Raw genomic sequence first — 18,901 nt, forward strand, 5'->3', positions numbered from 1 at the left:
CAGGACGTGAAGACGTTCGCTGAGGGCAAAACGAAACACTCAAACCCAGCGGCTTCGAGGAACAAGAGGACACGACTGGGCACCAGATGGCCTGGGTTCCAAGCAGGGAGAGGGCGTCGGGCAGAGCAGCGTGGGCATTTTCCCCTTCCATCTGCTCAGCTGGAGTTAGGGATCCAGAAAAGCTCGGGACTGAAAGACCTTTAACCTCTCGGCCCCTAAATCTAGAAAACTAGAGGGAAAATCTGAGGCTATGACCCCTCGGGTCTCCCCTGCCATCCACTCAATCAGTTCCAACTTACAGTCTTGCTAAGTCTCCCGGAGAACCACAGCCATCAAAAGAAACCTTCACAGCATTCATTTCGCACCCCTCCCACCCCACTCCCCACCCCCTGCAGGTCCAGGTGAGCCCAGCCTGGGGACAGAAGCCCCTGTGCAGGTCTGAGGTCACCTGCTCTGTAGAGAAGGCCATCACCTGGGCAGAAACCACATCTGTGCAGACACAACTTAGAAGATGGGGCTGGAACGCTTTAACTTTTCACTATTGCTAGTGAGGAGCCAAAAACAGACTCAAAAACAATCCCACTTTATCATCGCGATTCCTCTCATTTAAGAAAACACGGATACATCCTCCAGAAATCGCTTCTTCATAATGACGGAGATTAAAGTGTACAGTACATTTCTCAAAAGACATTGTCAGCTGCAGAGAAGAAATTAAAGACACTTCTAGAGTTAACATTTATTCTTTGTGAAATTTAATTAAAAGCAGCTCATTCTTGACACCGTAACGCACCAGAGACCCTGAGTTTATCGAAAGACAAAAGGCCCTCGTCGTAACTACTTCTCAGAGGGTGTGAATCCCCAGATGCTCCCAGGATTCCATGTTTTGGGGACAGTGACAGCAGCAAGGGGCCCAGCTCTGCCCCACCCAGGCCCAGGCTGCCCCCCAAGCCACAGTGGTTTATAAATGACAGTGCATTCACAGCAATAAGAAAAGGAAATGTTTTTCCTGAAAACAAACTACCATTTCTGTACTTAAAACAAAATGCCACCAGGTGAAATGGATCAGACGGAACCATTTAATCCTTCCTGACATTAACCACATTGAGCCAAACAGCTCAATCTGTGCAGACACTCAGCAGGGACATCAGTGGCCCGACCCCGTGTTTCCTGAAGCACACGTGGCCTCCGCGGGCACAGCTGCCCACAGAGCAGCAGGACCGTGCCCTGCCGCACAGCTGCCCGGGGACCCAGCGGCAGCGCCGGCCTGTTCTACATGCCAACCAGGCTGATGCTAACGAGACCCCAGGTGCCAGCGGCTGCCCTGGTCCAGTGCAACCCACATGCTCCCGCCCATGGTAACTTCAATCCTAACCGCAGGGGGCCTGTGAACGTGACCTTAGTGGGAAGCAGGGTCTCTACAGATGTAAAGGCGGAACGCTAGGTGACAACAGAGGCAGGCACTGGCGTGCTGTCTACGAGTCAAAGATCACCAGGGACTGTGGTGACACCGGAAGCTCGGAGAGGCAGGGACAGATCTTCCCTTGGCCTCCAGCAGGAACCAGCCCTGCTGACACCTTGATTTCAGACCTCTGGCCTCCAGGACTGCGAGAGAAGAAAGGTCGGCGGGTTCAAGCCCTACCCCCCCCCCCCCCCCCCCGTTTGTGGCACTTGGCCCTGGGCTCTAGGAAACAAGCACCACAAGTAACAGCTGGTCCTGTCCTCTGCCTCCTCAGGCTTGACCAGAAGGGAACCCAGGCTTTTCCCTGACACTGTGCTCCCCTCTATTTCCAGGGTCCCAAGGAGACTCGTCACATAGGCCGAGTAACCCTGCAGGCTGGCTTCTCTCCATCTGTCAGATGAGGTCTCACGTTCACTCTCAGGTCTCCAGGGACCTGGCTGGGCCCGTGCTACATGTCCCCAAGCTTTCCAGGAGCATTCCGGAGGCTTTGTCAGCCTAGTGCAGGCCACCCTCTTGTGGGCAGCAGGCAGGGATGCTGCACGAGTCCAAGTGCCTACCTGGCCGGGAGTGGGTTCCAGGTACAGCACGCGGAAGGTTCTCGAAGCAGACTAGCAGGAGGTCAGGGGACAGAATGCAGGCCCCAGCGTCAGCGGGAAACACTGACGGGGAACGTTGCCAGCCCTGCGATGAGCGCTCTCTTAGAGTCGCGGCATCTGAGGACCAGAGAGGGGAACCCACAGACCTGGGCAGGGTGGCTGCGAGCTGGCCGCTGGCCCACACCACCTCCTAAGGTAGACACGCAAGGCTCGTGAGTCACACTGCATGGGGCACCACCACCCCTCTTACACCCCTCGAGGACCCGCGGCTCAGGCAGGGCCACAGACACCCAGGGCCAGCCGGATGAGTCGGGCCCTCAGCCCAGGTCTGGAAAAGGTAAGCCCCCCGGCACATCTGCACCACGTGCCTCTGACAAACGACTAACACAGCTGAACAGTGAGGATTCATACAGCGGCCTGGGAAAGGCACAAGCAGACAAGCTGAACAATTAGAAACTCGTCTCAGTGGTGGAACAAAGCCTGGCACTGAGGTCACATGGGGGGACTGTGCCCCCAGTGGCCCCTAGCCCCAGAAGGAAGCCTGCCACCAAACCACTTAGCAGCTGAATACAGAAAGGTTAGAACGGGCTGATTAAATTACATTTGCATATGTATTCCCATTTTTGAATACGCAGGAAATAAAAACTTGCAATACTTTTTAATAATTTGGACTTAATGCATATTTAGATATTTCTTTGTGTGGAGCTGCTTGCTTTGTTAACTGACGGAGCAGACGGCGCCTCTGGAAGGGGTTCCTGAGCACTATGCAGATGACCTGCCCCGTGCCACTCAAGGGCTGCTCCCGGGGCCGCAGGACACAGGCTTCCCAGGCTCCGCGGGGCCAGGCAATGCCTGGCAGTGAGGGGGGCTCAACATGGGACCAGACAGGTCCCGTGCACTGGGGCACGTTCATCAACCGAAAGGAAGACACTCACATCTGAAAATCACTCTGAGGAAAAGCACCCACCTTATCTTGAACTCTCCTTCAAGGAGATGAGAGTAAACCCACCGCCCCCGGCAGGCCACAGACAGGAGGCCCTGGGAACGCCACGTCCTTCCGTGTGACTAGGAGTGTCCTGCACACCACAGCCCACACAGTGCCTGAAACAAGTGGGCGGGCCACCTCCTCCTGGGGCTGGAGACAGAGCACAGGAGCAGCAGCAGCTGACACCTGCAGGACCCAGATGTCCGAGTCAGAATCCCTTCACAGCGGCAGCAAAGCTTATGGGACTGCCACCCAGGGCCACTCCGAGGCCTGAGCTTCGAGGAGAAGAGCTGCCTCCAAAGAGACGCGGTGCCGACCCCAAGGGCGCCCACAACCACACAGCGCGTCCCGTTTGCCCTCTTACAAAGGTAGTGACGGCAGAGTGTGACTTCAGGGGACCAGGAAAGCGGCAGCCCCTCCCTACACCTGCCGCCTGTGCACCGCTCAGCCCAGCCGCCCACCTGAGAAGAGAGCAGGGCCTCATCTGTAACCTGGGCAGGTGCCGGCCCGCTGGCCCCGCTACTTGACTTCAATGAGAGGCAAAGAGCCTTGATTCTGTTATCACAGAGCGAGGGGAGACGAATGCGGCTTCCACAGGCCGGCCAAGGAAGTGGGGCCGCGCCAGCGGAATAGCAATGAGCCGCCCGCCGCCTCTGAGAGGCTCTTGGCCGCATCGCCAAAGGACACAGCAGATGCTACGAGGCCGACCTCTGGGGTATAAATAATGCGGCTGGGGACACTCGGCGTAGGGGGGACATCTGGGGGCTGGCCTGGACCACGGAGCCATGCCAGGGTCACACAGGCGGCCTTGTGACTCCAGGGGTGTGCCGGGGACGGAGAGAAGTGAGGCGGAGGGTGGCTGCTCCCATCCCATCAGCTGCTCTAACGGGAAGCCCCGGCAAACCCACTCGCTGCCCCCCAACCCCCACCCCTGCCCCAAAGCCCTCCCTGAGCCCCTCCCCCAGCACACTGCCCCTAGTAACTGTCTCTTGGGGCTCCTCTGTACTCTGGACAGACTGTGACCTCCAGAAGCAAAAGCCACATGGCGTCTGCAGAGGCTGCTCAGCGCCCAGAACCCTGCAGGTCACACTGGGGTTCCAGACGAACTCAGGCAACAACAGTGGCTCCGCGTAACTCATCCCCTAGCGTTTAAAAATGTCCCACCAAGAACCTGCACAAAGTACAAGGGTGTCGTAAAATGTCGCGCGACCAGTTACACACACGTGGGAAACTTGTCGCAATTCAACAGTACCCATGGCAATGAAGACAGAATCCCGGTGTTACCACCTGTGGCTAAGTGCAATTAAGAAAAATAATGTCAATTAACGTGCCTCATGATGACAAGGGTACAGCAAAACACCGCTGCCACACACCGCCCATCACAATCGACATAAAGGATCCCGCAGAGCAATTCACCACCCGCCTCCAGTGCGTGGGTGACTGAGACAAAGGCGAGAAGAGACACTACTGGCTGGATGGCGGTGACTTATGCTGGGACAGTGATGTCCGAGAGAGGGGCTTTCTTTTCTCTAAAGATTCTGCAACTCTCTCATGGTGAATGAATAGAATATTTCAGAAAGTAAGCGGAGGTAGAGGAGGCCGGCAGGAAGTGGGCTCGGGGTCTAGGGTTTATCCAGGCCCAGCGCCCACGCTCAAGGCCTGTGCTTCTTTTACTGGCCTCTGTGAGCTCAGCAATTAAGTACAAGAAAGTCTGCCAGAGTGGGGACGTTAAGCTTCGGAAGTCTCAGTCCTCACACAGGGACAGGAGGCCCCTGGCTGGCCCAGGACAAAGCCTGGTCCCCCAGAACTGGCATGATCATGCCAGGGGCCCAGGCAGATCCATCTTCCCCTCGTGGGCACTAGCAAAAGGTCACTGGAAATATGCCTGGAAACCTGGGAACGACTCCGCACACTTGTGACGCCCCAGGCCGAGCTCCTGAAAGCAGTTTGAAGTGAACTCGTACTTTCTCCCTTTCTTCCAGAGCACATAAAAGGGAAGGGAAGGTAGTTACTGGGTGGTGCCAGACCTTAGAAGAGTCTCTGAATGCAGGGCACACTTAGTAAGGGGCAGAGTGCCACCGGGCACTGCCAGGTACTGCAGCAGGTCGCCAGCACTGCCAGGCACTACGAACGTCCCGCCGCTCAGGGTGTTCATAGGCCCAGGAGACGGGCAGGGACACAGCTGCTCCAGGCACCGTGCCTGTGCATGCGTGGGTGCTGTGGGGGATGGGGTGGGGACAGACGTGGGCAGGGCAGGGGTACAGGGATGTGTCTCGGGGTGCACTGTGACCCCACTGGCCCCATCCCTCCTCAGGCCTGGCAGCCACCATCATGAATGCCTGCTCTGCCTTGTGCCTCTGTCTGGTAAGGAGGTCTCTGTAACCGGGGGCACAGGTCGAGACTGTGTCAGACACGGAATAACCCGCTGCCCTGGGGACAAGGCCAGGCCTCCCACTCCTGGCCCCTCGCTGGTCTGCGGGAGCACAGAGGGAGCACACCCCCATTTGTTCTGTGACTGAGGAACAGCAAAGGGCCAAGGTCACCGTGTCCTCAGACGTCATCTGTTCTTGGGCCTGGGCCGACCTCAGGAAGTGCTCACCCACAAGTGGCCCACGTGCGCCCTGTGGGCCGCAGGCTGTCCACGGGCTGCCCTCTCACCTACGGGAGGGGCTGGCTCCCAGACAAGGTCCTGCCCGAGCAGTGGGGCAGGTGGGGGTGGCCTCACCAGGACCTCCTCCAGCTGCTTCCTTCTTCTTACTTTTGTCCTTTCGGCTGACAGCCACCACCGGCCACCTGCCCCGACTGTCCCAGAGCGAGCTCCAGTCCTGGCCCAGCTGCCCTTGGCCCACCGCCCCCCCAGCTCCAACAGGCATTGCAAACACAAGAGGCCTGACAGAATGCCTCCTTTCCACTCCCTCTCTCCACTTTCTCCTGCCCAGTCTTGCCCAACTCAGTAAGTGCCACCTAAACCATCTACTGACACCCAAGTCTGGTGTGTTAATTACCTCCTGTTGTATAACAGTCACACACAGCGTAGCGGCGTACGATTCCTTACCTCACCACTTCTGTGGGTCAGGGTCTCTCCAGGCTGTACGGAGTCCAGGGGTCAGCCGGGCTGCAGGTATCTCAAGACTCAAAGGGGGGACCTGTTCCCAAGCTCGCTCATGTGGCTCATGGTGGCCTCGGGTCCTCACTGGCGGATGCCAGAGACATGGAAGGGCCCACGGCGCAGCTCACAACGTGGCAGCAGCTTCCCTCAGAGAGTCAGGGCCACAGCCAGCGAGACGGAAGTCACAGCGGGAGCGGTGAGAGCCCGTCACTTCCGCCACACTCCACTTGTTGCAAGTCAGCTGCATCTCCAGCGCGTACTCGAGGCGTGGCCACAGGAGGGCGTGGCCCAGGCAGCAGGTGTCATTCTGGCCCTTCCAGAAGCATCCACCACACCCAAACCCACCTTTCCTTCTTTAGCAGGCACCTCTGACTCCACCTCAAAATCCAAGGTGGACATAAAGCCTGGAAACGTACATATTTTCTTTTCCACCAGATTTCACAGACGGAAGACGTCCTTGGCATCAGGTTACGACGTCAGTGGTGCCTGGTTATTGCAAATCCAGCCCTTTCGTGTCGTCTCCACAGCCTGCTTCTGACCGGGCCACGGCCGTGTCTCAGTGCAGCGCTGCAGAACCCAGGCCTTTCTAGCACACCCTGCACGGTCACTGCCACCCTGTCCCCGGCCCGTTCACAGTGGCCCTCCTCCTGCTCCCCACACCCCCTTCTGTCCCGTGTTGACCAGGGCTTGAAGTGTTCGCGGAGCAGCACTCCCGGAAGCTTCCATCACAGAGAGCAGATCTCCTCAGGGCCACCCCTCCACGACGCCCTCCTGGCCCACAAGCTGCGTGGTCCTGGTCCCCATGGGCACCTGGCGATAACACCAGGATGCGTGCAGCTCCACGGTTTACAAAACACCAGGGCTACAGAAGAAACACGACCTTATCTAGTGCCCACTGTGTGCCCGGTACTTCCCGTGCCAGAGCACGGAAGTGCCCAGTATGGCCCCCAGTGGCCCTCTCTGTAGGGAAAGTCTTGCTGGCACACAGCCACCCTGCGTGCCCCTGGGCCACAACAGCAGGGCAGCACACGGCCCCTGTGGCCCACGGGCCTGAAACACTGACTGCCGGGCCCTTTCCAGGAGACGCTGCCAACGCCTGTGCTGAAAACACATCACTGACTCCCACAGCAATCCCGCAGGCAAGCCCGAGAGGGGACGTGCCCACGGCCCCACGGGCAGCGCTGAACTGGGACGCAAATTCAGTTCCTACAACTCCGAAAGGTCGTAGAGGAGTGTCCACTGGGGCCTCCGTGAAATGTCCCAGCAAGTCCTTTCCTTGTGGCCCCTGGGTCAGTTTGACTGGAAATTTACCGGGATAAAATGCCCTCCAGGCTGACGGCCCTCATGCCACGTCCCTCCCAGGGCGTGTGCCAGGAGCCTGGGGCCAGAGGCCTTGCCAACAGCAGTGTGCTTGGAGCCTCGCGTGCGGGGGCCCTGCCTGAGGAGGAGGTGATCCAAAGCGGAGGGGACCGGGCTCCACACTTCCTGTCCTGTGATTGACAGCCCGCCCTGTAACAGTGGTAACAACAGATGCCCTTTGGGATACAGGCAGTGGAAGTGTCTTAATCAGAATTCAAGTGGCCTTTGGATCCCACCAGGAAGGGATTTGATAAATGCCTTCAGCCAAATGAAGGCATCTTGCAATACTCACGGGGGGAAGGAAATTCTTCCTTTCCTTGAAAGAAAATCACCAGGCGTGGGCAATGTATGGAGTCCGCAGGCCCTCACTTGCACACAGGCCCCCGGCCCCTTCCCAGAGAGCCACACCCATTCACAGCCCTGGGCCACGTGGGCCGGTTCATGTATCCAGTCATCCACTGACGGACACAGGTTATTTCCACATCTTGGTTTTTGTAAATAATGCCACCGTGAACACGAGGGTGCAGGTACCTCCATGAGATCATAATTTCATTTACTTTGGGTAAATAAATTCAGAGTTGCAGGATAAAAAAAAAATCAATATTCAAAAATCAGTTGCATTTTACACACTAACAACGAACCGTCATAAAAAAAAGTTAAGAAAACAACCCCATTTACAATAGCAGCAAAAATAATAAAATACTTAGGAATAAATTTAACCCAGGAGGTGAAAGATCTGTGTACTGAAAACTACAAAACACAGATGAGAGAAACTGAAGAAGATACAAACAAATTACACGATATTCCGCGTTTGCAAATTCGAAGAATTTATACTGCGAAAACATCCAAACTACCCAAAGTAATCTTCAGGTTCACTGCAGTCCTATCAAAATTCCAGGGGCATTTTCACAGAATGAGAAAAACAAACTTAAACCTCATCTGGAACCACAACAGACCCCAAGTAGCTAAGCAGCCTTGAGCTGGCTGACAGTCTCATGTCATTTAATAAAACTGAACGCTTCGGTCTCCTGCCTTTCAGGAAATCTGCATGTAACCCCTCAGGCCCGTCTCCTTCCCAGCAAGGTCCCCCAGTGGACGTCCCACTCAGAGGGGAACAGAGCAGCAGGACCCAGGCTCTGCAGCACCAGAGCCCACCCCAGCGAGCACCTGGGAGGCCAGGGACCCTTGTCCAGGGCACAAGGCACACCCACTTCCATCCTCTCGGGAGGAGGCCGAGCAGACAGAAAGGCGGCTACTGTCCCAGGACCTGTGGGTAACAGGCTGTGGGGTCTATGGGCCCTGCAGGCACCAGTGCCCAGGCCTCTGGAGCTAAAGTGCAACCAGGCACGTGGGGAGGCAGTGTGGCCGTCACTCACATCTGTGCTCTCCCAGGACTCTGGGGGCTGCAGGGACAGGCTGGGGAGCAGGCTCTGGGCTTCGGACAGCAGAACCCCATGAGCCCTAAGCCAGGGGACGGCCCTGGGTCTGTGATGTGGAGATGAGACAGAAGCCTCACTGTGGCCATTTTTCCAGAGAATGTGCATGAATTCCAAGATGGCAGGTGCCACTGAGGCCACAATACTGCAGGGCTCCCTGGCCCGGAGCAGCTCTGAGTGAGGAGAGGGCGTGGGGCGTGGAGCGCGGGGCAGGTGAGGTATCAAATGTACCAACTGCAGCACCCCTGGTGCCATCAGCCAGGCAGGGCCCCTGGAGTCAGAGCTCCTCCAAAGCAAGGCCCAGCTGACTTCCTGCCACAAGCTCACACTTCCACCCACAAAGGCCATGCAGGGACGGTCCCAGCACACGGTGGGGTGACTGGCTGGGTCGCAGCCTCCAGGCCTGCAGCTCCACAGTGTGATTCCAACAGGGAGATGGCATCTGGTCACAGGTCACACGACACAGGTGAGCCCAAGCTGCTCCAGACACCCCCCAAAGGGCACCTGTTATGACTGAACCATGTTCCCCCCAAATTCATAGGTTGAAGCCCTAACCCCCAAAGGGACCGTATTTGGAGAAGGGGCCTCTAAGGGTGGGGTAAGCAGGTCCTAAGGTGGGGTCCTGATGCCACAGCACTGCTGTCCCTGTAAGAGTGGGGAGACTCCGGGGATCTCTCCATGTGAGCACAGAGGACAGGCCACATGAGGACACAGTGAGAAGGCGGCCGTCTACGAGCCAGAAAGAGAGTCCTCACCAGGACCCAGCTTTGTGGACACTTTGATCTTGGACTTCAAGCTCCCTCCCTCCGTTCTCCTAGGTCCCAGCTCAAACCTCCAGGAAGAGGCCATCTCCCGACCTCCGACCTCCTACCTCTGACCTCTGCATCACAAATGTTAACTCCAGCATCCTCCATCCCTTCATGAGAGTTTGCGTGTTCACGCCCTGCCACTGTCACTACCTCAGTTTCTTCAGCACCAGGAGGACTGCAAAAGCAGTTCAGCTCCCTCTTGGACTCTAGAATGTTCCCTCTCCTGTCCATCCTGCATGACTAATTCTAAAATGCCATTTTCGCTTCTTCTCCACTCATAAGCAGCTCCTGGCGCCGACTCGTTTTCCTCACAGCATCTCTACTGCCAACACTGAGCCTTTCATTTGCCTCAGGTCGTTTCTTTACACGTCCGTCATCTCTCCACTGGAACATGAGGGGCCCGTCCAGCTTCTTGTGTCTCCCCAAGGCCCGGCACAGTGCCTGGTGCACACTGGGCACCAAACATGGATTTGTGGAAGAAACGTTTGCGTGGAGGTGGGGAACAACGCCGGTGAGCAGAGGCCAGGAAGGCACCGACCCGGCACCATGCCCCACCGGAGCACCCAGGGCCCGGCCTGCGCGCCCGGCCTGCCCTGCGGTGGTGACTGACAGCTGGCCCACCTCCCAGGTGGCAGCTAATATGGCTCTTGTTGCACTCCCCCATTCCTGACCTTCAATGTAATGGATTTATTTCTGAATTCAAATAAAGAACAAGAGAACACACGCCCATCAGTCTCCAGCCCTTCTGTCCGCAGTGACGTTGAACCCTGAGGTGGCACCACTGTGGAGGCCACCCCACCAGGAAGAGGGCACACACCTACAGTCACAGAACCATCCTCACATGTTCTCCAGGGCAGGGCACTGATGCTCAGACCTGCTTCCTCCAAACAACTCCTGACAAGGACACACGTGTGACCTCTGTTGTCTCGTTTCAGGCCAGGCCATGGGACGCGCCTGGAGGAACCACGGCGGACTCTGTAGGAGGAAGGCACCGCACATTCGGGGAGGCTGAGGGGCTGCTGGACCTTCCGCGCAACGCGCCCTGATCGCCAGCAAACGGCTCCCAAAGGAAACTGCTCAGCCGTAGGCCAATGGCCCTCTGCCGTCCTCCCCTCCAACGTGGGAGGAGAGGCCAGAGGTCTGCGGCCAGCAAGCCGCCAGGAACCCAGCCCCAGCACGGACGCCAAGGGCCCCCCAGGGCCAAACGGTTGCCAGCACTGGGACAGCTTTCTCGGAGCCAGAAAGAGGAACTGACTATCCCTGCTGCAACCCGGCCCAACAGCCGTCAGACTGGAAACACCATTGGATCTTCCTGTCACCCTCAAGCCTGCACTCACCCACTTGAAAGTGAAGCCTACTCGCCGGCTTAGGGACACAGATCGGGCATGTCAGGGTTACGGGAGAAGCAGGGGCCAAGAGGAAGCCGATGAGACGAGAGCATGCCGGGCTGACCAGGACACCAGGGACATACGGATGATGGCCCCAGCTCTACTGCTGCCGACCAGCCAGCAGGGAAACAAGCCCAGGGGCTTCCCTCTCATGTGAGGTCATCAAAACGCAGGCCCCGGATCCAGCTGAAGAGGGCAGGGTGTGTCCCTGCACAGTCCAGGGCTGCAGAGGGAAAGGAAAGTTGGTGTCTGGGGCCTATGGAGGCCTGGCCACCAGCCCCCAGGGCCGAGACTCTGGGTGCTGGATGGCCCGCTCCGCCCAGGGCAGCCCATGGCCACACCACTTCCGGTGCAGCTCAGGCCATGCGCCCAGGGAGCGGGGCCATCTCCCTGCTGGGGGAGCAATTTCTGATTGTGTTTTAATGTCTTTTTTTCACACTCGTGCCATTGTCTAGTTTGGGTCTGGGACGGGGTAGGTGCTTATCTACTGATACACCCTTTTGTTGACACGTCCCAGAGAATTTTCAGCTGCCTTGTAAGGGGTTAAAGACTTCCTGAAACCTGTAATGGCCCAGATAATAAACACCCGTTTAGGGAAGAGTAATCGCCAATCATCATCCTATGATTGCTCTGTATTTTCATTGCCAAAAGATGCAATGCAATTTCATGGTTACTTGGGCCTATAAAATAAAAATACCCCCAATTTTTAAGATATGAAAAGGTTTATGACCAGGGGACATCAGTTTAAGAATGAGTCCATGGTACAAATGAGTGAATTCATGACAAAATTTAATTTCAGGAAAATTAACTCAATAAAGGTGTCACACTTGTACTTACATTTTAGTACGTATTAGGTGTTTTAGCGAACCGGTGAAGGGCCGTGGACGCACAGATCTGTTTTCTAGCTCCCCGAAATGCATTTGACTTAATATCTAATTTATCCACAATGGGGACAGAATGACCAGGAACTCTGCTTAATGAGGGGGCCAGGGTCTAGAACAGCCTAACCCATCACAAATGGCGAGTGTTCCCAATTTAAGGGAGATTAGTTTCGCTTCCTGAGATGCTTCCGAGACCTAGTCAATGGTACAGGCTGTCGGCCACTTTACCCAATGGCCCAAGGAAAGGCTTTATGTCCCAAAGAATGTTAGCGGCCAGAAATTCTGTTGCCGCCAAAGAACCTAGAAAGCAAAACCAAAGTGCACTGACTCGTCCTAATTTCTGTAGTGGGACCACTAGAACAGACAAGCTGCAAGAAGGAAAAGCAAAGTCAAACACAGGGCTTCAGCGCCACGACACACACGCAGGGCCCAGGGCACGTGGGCCAGCATCAGGAACAAAGCTTTGGGTCATGGTTCTAGGTGACTCATGGAAACTAGCAGGCGTGGAGGCCCTGCAGGTCAGCAGCCAGAGTCCCTGACCCGCGGGAAGAACACATCGTCCAGACCAAGCCTCCTTCGATGGAGGGAGGGGGGCCGGAGACCCTTCCAGCCTGCTCAAAGGCCCCTGCCTGCCACCACCATCTCGATGGCCATCCATAGGCAACGCTCTGACGCTGGAGCCCAATCCCATGCCTGGCAGTAACACAGGAAGCCTGCCCGCCCCTGGAGCTCCTCTGCGCAGGCAGCTGTCGGTGCCCCAGGCCCCAGAAGGTGACGCCCACCGCGGGAGAAAGCCTGCGCTCAGAGCTGAATGAACTCCAGCCTCCCAGGGATTCGATGCCCAGTCCGGCCATCGTGTCTGCCACCCGTGAGTGGGAATGAAAGGCCGCATGCCACCACCCAACGTGGACTCAGCTTCAGCAAACATCGCTGACAAAATGAAAAGGTGCTAGAATAAGCAATGGGACACTCGAGGGAACAAAGGTGGTTTGTTCCAGAAAACTCAATCTCCTGAAAAAATGAGTTTCATCAAAATCGGTGGAGAGTAGAAAATTTCCCATTGCACTGAATCTGTCAGTGAATTTTTGAAAATCTTTATTACGAGTAACTCAAAACACAACCAGCATGTGAGTCTGAATGTGTTTCTGGGAGATGTGGCTGACACCCACCAGAGTGACAAGCACCCAGCCATCCCCTAGATCCCGGCCAACATGTAAATGGCTAGTGAGCACCAGGGGCGCTGTCACCACACGGCTGCGATGACATTCAGCTACAACAGAATTACAGAAAGTTCCTTTTTCCTGTTTTACATCTGTTCAGATGACAAGAACATCAGAATTTGACTTTTCAAAGACCTTAGTTCAACAGAGAGGAAGGTTTGAAGGCAAAAACCAAGTGCAGCACGCAGCCCCCAGCAGAGGGAGTGCAGAGGACAGGCCAGGCCCCGATGGGAGGGGCCAGCACAGCCAGCCCCTGGGGGGAGGGGCAGGGCGCTCACCTGGTAGGTGTCCCACAGGCGGATGGTGCAGCGCAGGGGCACCTCCCTCATCAGCAAGTTGTTCATCCAGCGGAAGGCAAACTGGAGGTACTTCACCTCATGCTGCTCCAGGTGCCGGTGGACTTGCTCTGAGGAAACAAACACAGGCCCGAGGCTGTCAGGGAGAGCCCTGTGCAGGTCCCCGCTGTGCCCGAGGCCCCGCGCCCACCCACAACCACCGCCAGGGACCCCAAGCAACCTCCTGCGAGGAGCAAAGAGGTCATTTCTGCTAGAGAACTTCACAGTTCACTCGTCCTGGAGGAAAACAAACGCTGGTGGTGATGACGCCACTGCGTGCTGAGTATGCACCACGCCGGGGAAGCCCACATCCACACCCAGGAAGGTCAGGACACCTGCCTTACACGCAAGGACACCGGCCTGACAGGCACCGGTCGGGCCCCACAGGCAGAGGCTCCATCTCGGGCGCAGGGCGGGCCCACCAGACAGGGCAGGGGATGAGCTTCCCGCTCCCCGCGACGTGACCCACTTCAACCTCACCCAGGCAAATGCCCACCGGCTCCCTGCAGGACCCAACCAGAGAGTGCCAAGTGGGGCACAGCCCTGAGCCCTGGGCCAGGTGCCTCTGGATTCCAGGTTCCAGGCACCGTGAAGACGGCTGGGCCTCTGGGTAGAACGAGGCTTTACAAGCTGCCCTTCCCGGGCACACGACCAGCCTTGAAATCACCTGCCCCTCCACACGGGCTGCAGGCACATAGCGTAGGTCCCTGCGTTGCCAGCCCAGGCCCCTCTGCTGGGCTGTCAACAACCTGCCGGAAAGGCTTTGCTGCTCCATGAAGCGCCGCGTCTGAGGACCCTGACGTGTCCCTCCAGGAAACAAAGGTTCTGGTGACCACGGTGACCACGCTCCCCTTTGCAGCGCGCTGCCCATGACGCTCCAGCCTGAAGGGCCTGGCAGTACGGTGCTGCTGCGCAAAGCGGGCAAGTGCTGCCTAACTGAGCCGACGGGCCTGGGACTTCCCCACACTCTTCTGTCAATCGTGGCCCAGTGTCACTAAAGCCCTCCTTCCACCCAGCTGTTCTCCAACCTCCTGAGTCAGAGACACCTCCTCCTCTGCAGGGCTCACCTTCCCCAGTGGCCTGCCCTGAAAAGTAACCCTGAAAAAAGTACACGCGTTTTTTTCAGTTCTCCCAAAGAAAGCTCTAGAAATGGCCAATAAACAAGTGTGAAAGAGAAGTTAGTGCTCGGTCGTTTACTGGTTCGTTTTGACTCGTGTTCCGGTAACGTCGGTGCTGCAGAAACAAGGCTTTCCTGACCACTGAGCACAACGAAGGGGACTCGCGGGGGCGGGGGACCTGCCCTGACACCCTCTGCGTCCTGCAGATGAGACTGGGAAGGCCGAGCGCCTATTCCCATGGAGACCAGGCAATCAGGACACCACGGACACGCGCTGGGTGGGTCTGGTCCCCAGAACTGGAGCCACTTCTGCATCGCCTCTGCTCTCCCTGTCACTGCCACCACGTCACCCACCCCAAGCGGTGGCCATCCTTGGCTGACCAGAGCTCACACACCTGAGCAGCCCCAGCTCAGGAGGCCGGATGTGGGGGTAGACATGACTGGGCAATGAGGCCCCATCAATGCTGTGGAATAGAGAGCAACACAAGGTCACTTCCCACCAGACAGTGACCAGTCACACAGTGGGGCCCAAAGGCTCACCTCTGAGGCCCTGCAGCCTGCGGGGAGCCAGCTACCAGGGAGGGGTGACTGCCCTGCAGGAGGCTGATGGGACCAGGTGCAGGGACCCCAGAGGCCCCGCCCAGTGCGTGCTGCCTCCACAGGGACAGACGGGACCGAAGGCTCCAGGTGAGCACAGGCCAGGCCTGGGCTCAGGGTGCCGGGTCCAGGAAGCAGGCAGGGGTGGGGGACCCGGCAGCGGGGGCTCTTCCGCCTGGTGTCTGCTCCCCCCAGTGTTCAGTTCCTGTGGGCAGGGCTCCTCTCCCTGGACGGGCGGTTCCTGTGCCAGGCGAGGGGGCTTCGCTCTGCTTTACTGACAGGCTCTGGCACACACCCGTGCAAACATGACGGAGCCTGCATTTCTGCGTTAGCAAAGCCCCATTTGTCCTCCCCGTGAAAGCACAGGGACCAGGGGCTGGAGTCAGGGAATCTGCTGGGGTCAGGACGAGAGTCGGCTGGAAGCAAACAGGGTTCATTAGGGCATAAGGACAGATAACCTGAGGAATCTAAAATCCTTGTGACACTAAAACCGAAACAAATATGCATATGGCATGAAGGCAATTAATCATCACTAGTTTTTTGGATAAAACCTAACATTTCAATGAAATTTCTTCTTTGCACTGGGCCCTTCCAGCTCCGTCTCCCAAGCACCCCTCCCAGATGAAGGTTTGTCCCCCAGCCTTGGGGCACTCGGTGAGGGAACAGGGGAGAGAGGGTCGCGGAACCCAGGCCTCAGCACCAGGCCGAGGGGGTGAGAGGGGGCGCCTGAAGGTGCAGCCAAGGCTGACAGTGGCCTCAGGGCCCCCACACCAAGCTGGCATCTTCCTTATCTCGGCAGCTGTGAAAACACAGCTTATGAGGCTCATCTCGACGTTCTCAGTCAGAATCTTCCAGGTGGGATCTGAGAATCTGTGTTAAATCAGCTCTCCAGCCACACACCAGTGCTTGGGACCCTCAAGGGGCAAATTACACCAGGGAGCAGCACCCAACAGCCCCCAGAGGAAGACAGGAGCCCAGCCCCTCACACAGGGTCCCCATGACAGAGGTTCGCCTAGGACAGGGTTGGGGGGATCCGGACGTGGGGGGCCGCTGCAGTTCCCATCACACGCTTCTTCTAATCAACTTGTGTTTTCTCAGATGCATTTGTTTTTTTTAAATAAACTTAATTCCACTATCAAAACAAGCTGCCACTTGCTCCAGTGGCGGGTAAAGTGGCACATGAGCTGTCACCTGCGAGGCGCTGGGTGGAGCCTCCACGGGCAGCAGACTCAGCAGAACCGAATGGCAAAGCTTTTCACAAAGGGGTCATCCTTTCCCTGTGTCCCTGGCCTGTCAGCCCGGGGGCACTTAACATCACGAGGGGAGGTCAACTCATAAACATGCAGTTTGAGAAACACTGGCCCACAGAATAAAGTTGGGCTGCCTTAGGATGAACCTCCCTTCTCAGCCCTCACTCCTGCCCCCTCCCCACCCCATGTGTCCTCGGGTGGCCCCAGTGCCCCAGCACAAAGCCAGCTTGCTCTGCCAGGGCTCCAGGCTCTCAGCCACAGTCTTCAGCTGGGCCCCCCCACCCACCCAGGGTGTGTCCTCTGACACAGCCAAGGTCAGCAATTCCCTCCTCTTGGTTCTACAAACAGCCCTAGTAAAGCATTTATCACCGTGTACTGGGCTTTACCGCGTTGGGGGGGGGGGGGGGTCTGTGCCCGCCCCCTCGGACGTGAGCTGCTCTGGGGTGCAGCGCCCAAGTCACCTTTGTTTCTCCAGCCCCAGGTACACACTAGGTGCCGAACGAGAGCCTGAGTGAGCGAGTGGAGTGAGTGAGTGAATGAATGAATAACACGTGCAACTGAAAACATGAACAGACCCGACCTGTCAGTCCCGTTTCTCCACACGGCAATACTGAGGCGTTTTCCAACAATGCGATGGAACCTTCTGCTCTTTTTAAAGAATTGAGCTGTATTTCTAAAATTATCAGCAGCTACAAAATTAAATCTCTAGACCTTCTTGGGGTCCTAAGTGGTCCCTCCATCCAAAGTTGACCTCTGCCCTTTCTCCCAGGGCAGAAGCCCAGCCAGCACTGACCGCCAGTCCCTGTTTCAGCCCAGGGCACCGACACGAAGGGGGAGGGGCAGGGGGCGGGGTCAACGTGAAATTCAAATGTGATGAACACTTGAAATCCAGCAGTGTAGAAAATGCCTACATTTACTGAACAAGGCTCTTTTACACAGAAAAAGGGGAAGGAGCTGTAAGAATATGCGTCTGGCAGCTTGGGGCGAGCAGGCTGGGATGATGGTGACGGCCAGAAGAGAGCACCCAGGAGGCGGGGGCCATGCAGGGGCCGCGCCCAGGACCTCGCCCAGCCCTGCCAGGTGGCTCCTGGTCCCTCCTGGTCCTTCCTGGTCCTTCCTGGTCACTCCGCGCCTGCAGCTCTCGGAGGGCATGTGGGCTGCGGCCAGTGCGCAGTCCTGACTGGTGCTGGCCAGAGACACGCGCTGCGCAGGTCAGCGGCCTGGCGCCTCCTGAGGCAGAGGCCAGCCCACCGTCCCCTCCAGGGCTCCAGCGCTGGCACAGCACAGCACAGCCCCCTCAAGGCCAGCAGCGGCAATGTCACATTTTAATCATCGGGAAGGAAGTGCCGACTCCAGGTTTACTGACATAAATTCCAGTGCCTTTTCAGCAGCTCCCAGGACTCCTGGGCATTGACTCGCATCGCCGCCGTCCCAGTGACAGTTTGTTAGCTGAGGAACTGTCACGCCCAGGGTACTGACAAGGAGCCATTTCCCAGGCCCTGATGGGGCCACAGCAGGAGCCCGGCTTGCCGGGGTGGGTCCTCCCGAGACCTTGTCTGGGCCGCAGGCTGGCACGGAGCCTGGGCTGGCGTGTGCTCGGCACAGTTGTTAAACCTGCAGGACCAGGCCCGGAGCTGGGCGCTCTCAGGACACACGCACAGGGTGACCGCTGAGGGAGGAGCTGCCCACAGTGAGGGACACATACCCGCTGCGGCCGCCCACCAGGTCCTGGTTTTGCCTGTGGCTCTTCCAGCCCACTTAAGGAAAAGGTGTCATTTTTTGAACTGGGAAAACAAACAGCTCTCATATGAGCCTGGGAGGCATGAGACACCTTTCTAAGGTAAACGGGCAAGCAAACAGATTTGGAAAATTAAACAGACATTTCTGAAACAGCTGCCACTGAAGTAACGTAACAAAACAGTGAAAATGAACCCTTTCTCTTCTGTGCTGAGTTCCACCCGAGGCCCCACCTGCAGTGGATACAAGAACCGGCGAGCCCTCAGCTCCCCCCGCCCCCATGAGATGTGGAGAGAGGCGACCACCTCAGGCTTGGCCAGAAGGACCCCAACCCCAACAGGTGACAACCAGCTGCCTTATACCAACCACTGAGCCGGGCACAGGCTCACCCAAGGCAGGCTGGGTAATCTGTCAAAGGCTCGTGCAAGGCAGCAGCAGACAAGACAGAACCCGATTCTTCCCTTCCGTGAAATGAACCCACATGGCCATTGGCAGATGGGTGCCCTGACTCACCCTGTGTGTCAGCCTGGGCGCAGCCACCACCCTCAGCCCAGCGCATCTGGGAAAGCACGGGCCACAGAACGACCAGAAGCCTGGTGCAGCGTCACCCCCGGGAGCCACAG

The 18,901-nt window shown here is 57.3% G+C and overlaps 1 protein-coding gene across 1 annotated transcript in view; it reads right to left on the reverse strand.

Moving 5' to 3' along the window:
- TBC1D22A (TBC1 domain family member 22A) overlaps nucleotides 1-18,901 on the reverse strand; it is a 273,044-nt gene that overhangs the window by 68,309 nt on the left and 185,834 nt on the right. Inside the window, exon 11 of the mRNA XM_074326597.2 lies at nucleotides 13,521-13,648. Within this exon, the coding sequence (XP_074182698.1) occupies nucleotides 13,521-13,648 (128 nt within the window). The remainder of the gene's footprint in view (nucleotides 1-13,520; nucleotides 13,649-18,901) is intronic.

The sequence above is a fragment of the Rhinolophus sinicus genome, chromosome 1 (genome assembly GCF_057876585.1).
Source record: "Rhinolophus sinicus isolate RSI-liver-muscle chromosome 1, RSI-T2T, whole genome shotgun sequence".
NCBI lineage: Eukaryota > Metazoa > Chordata > Mammalia > Chiroptera > Rhinolophidae > Rhinolophus > Rhinolophus sinicus.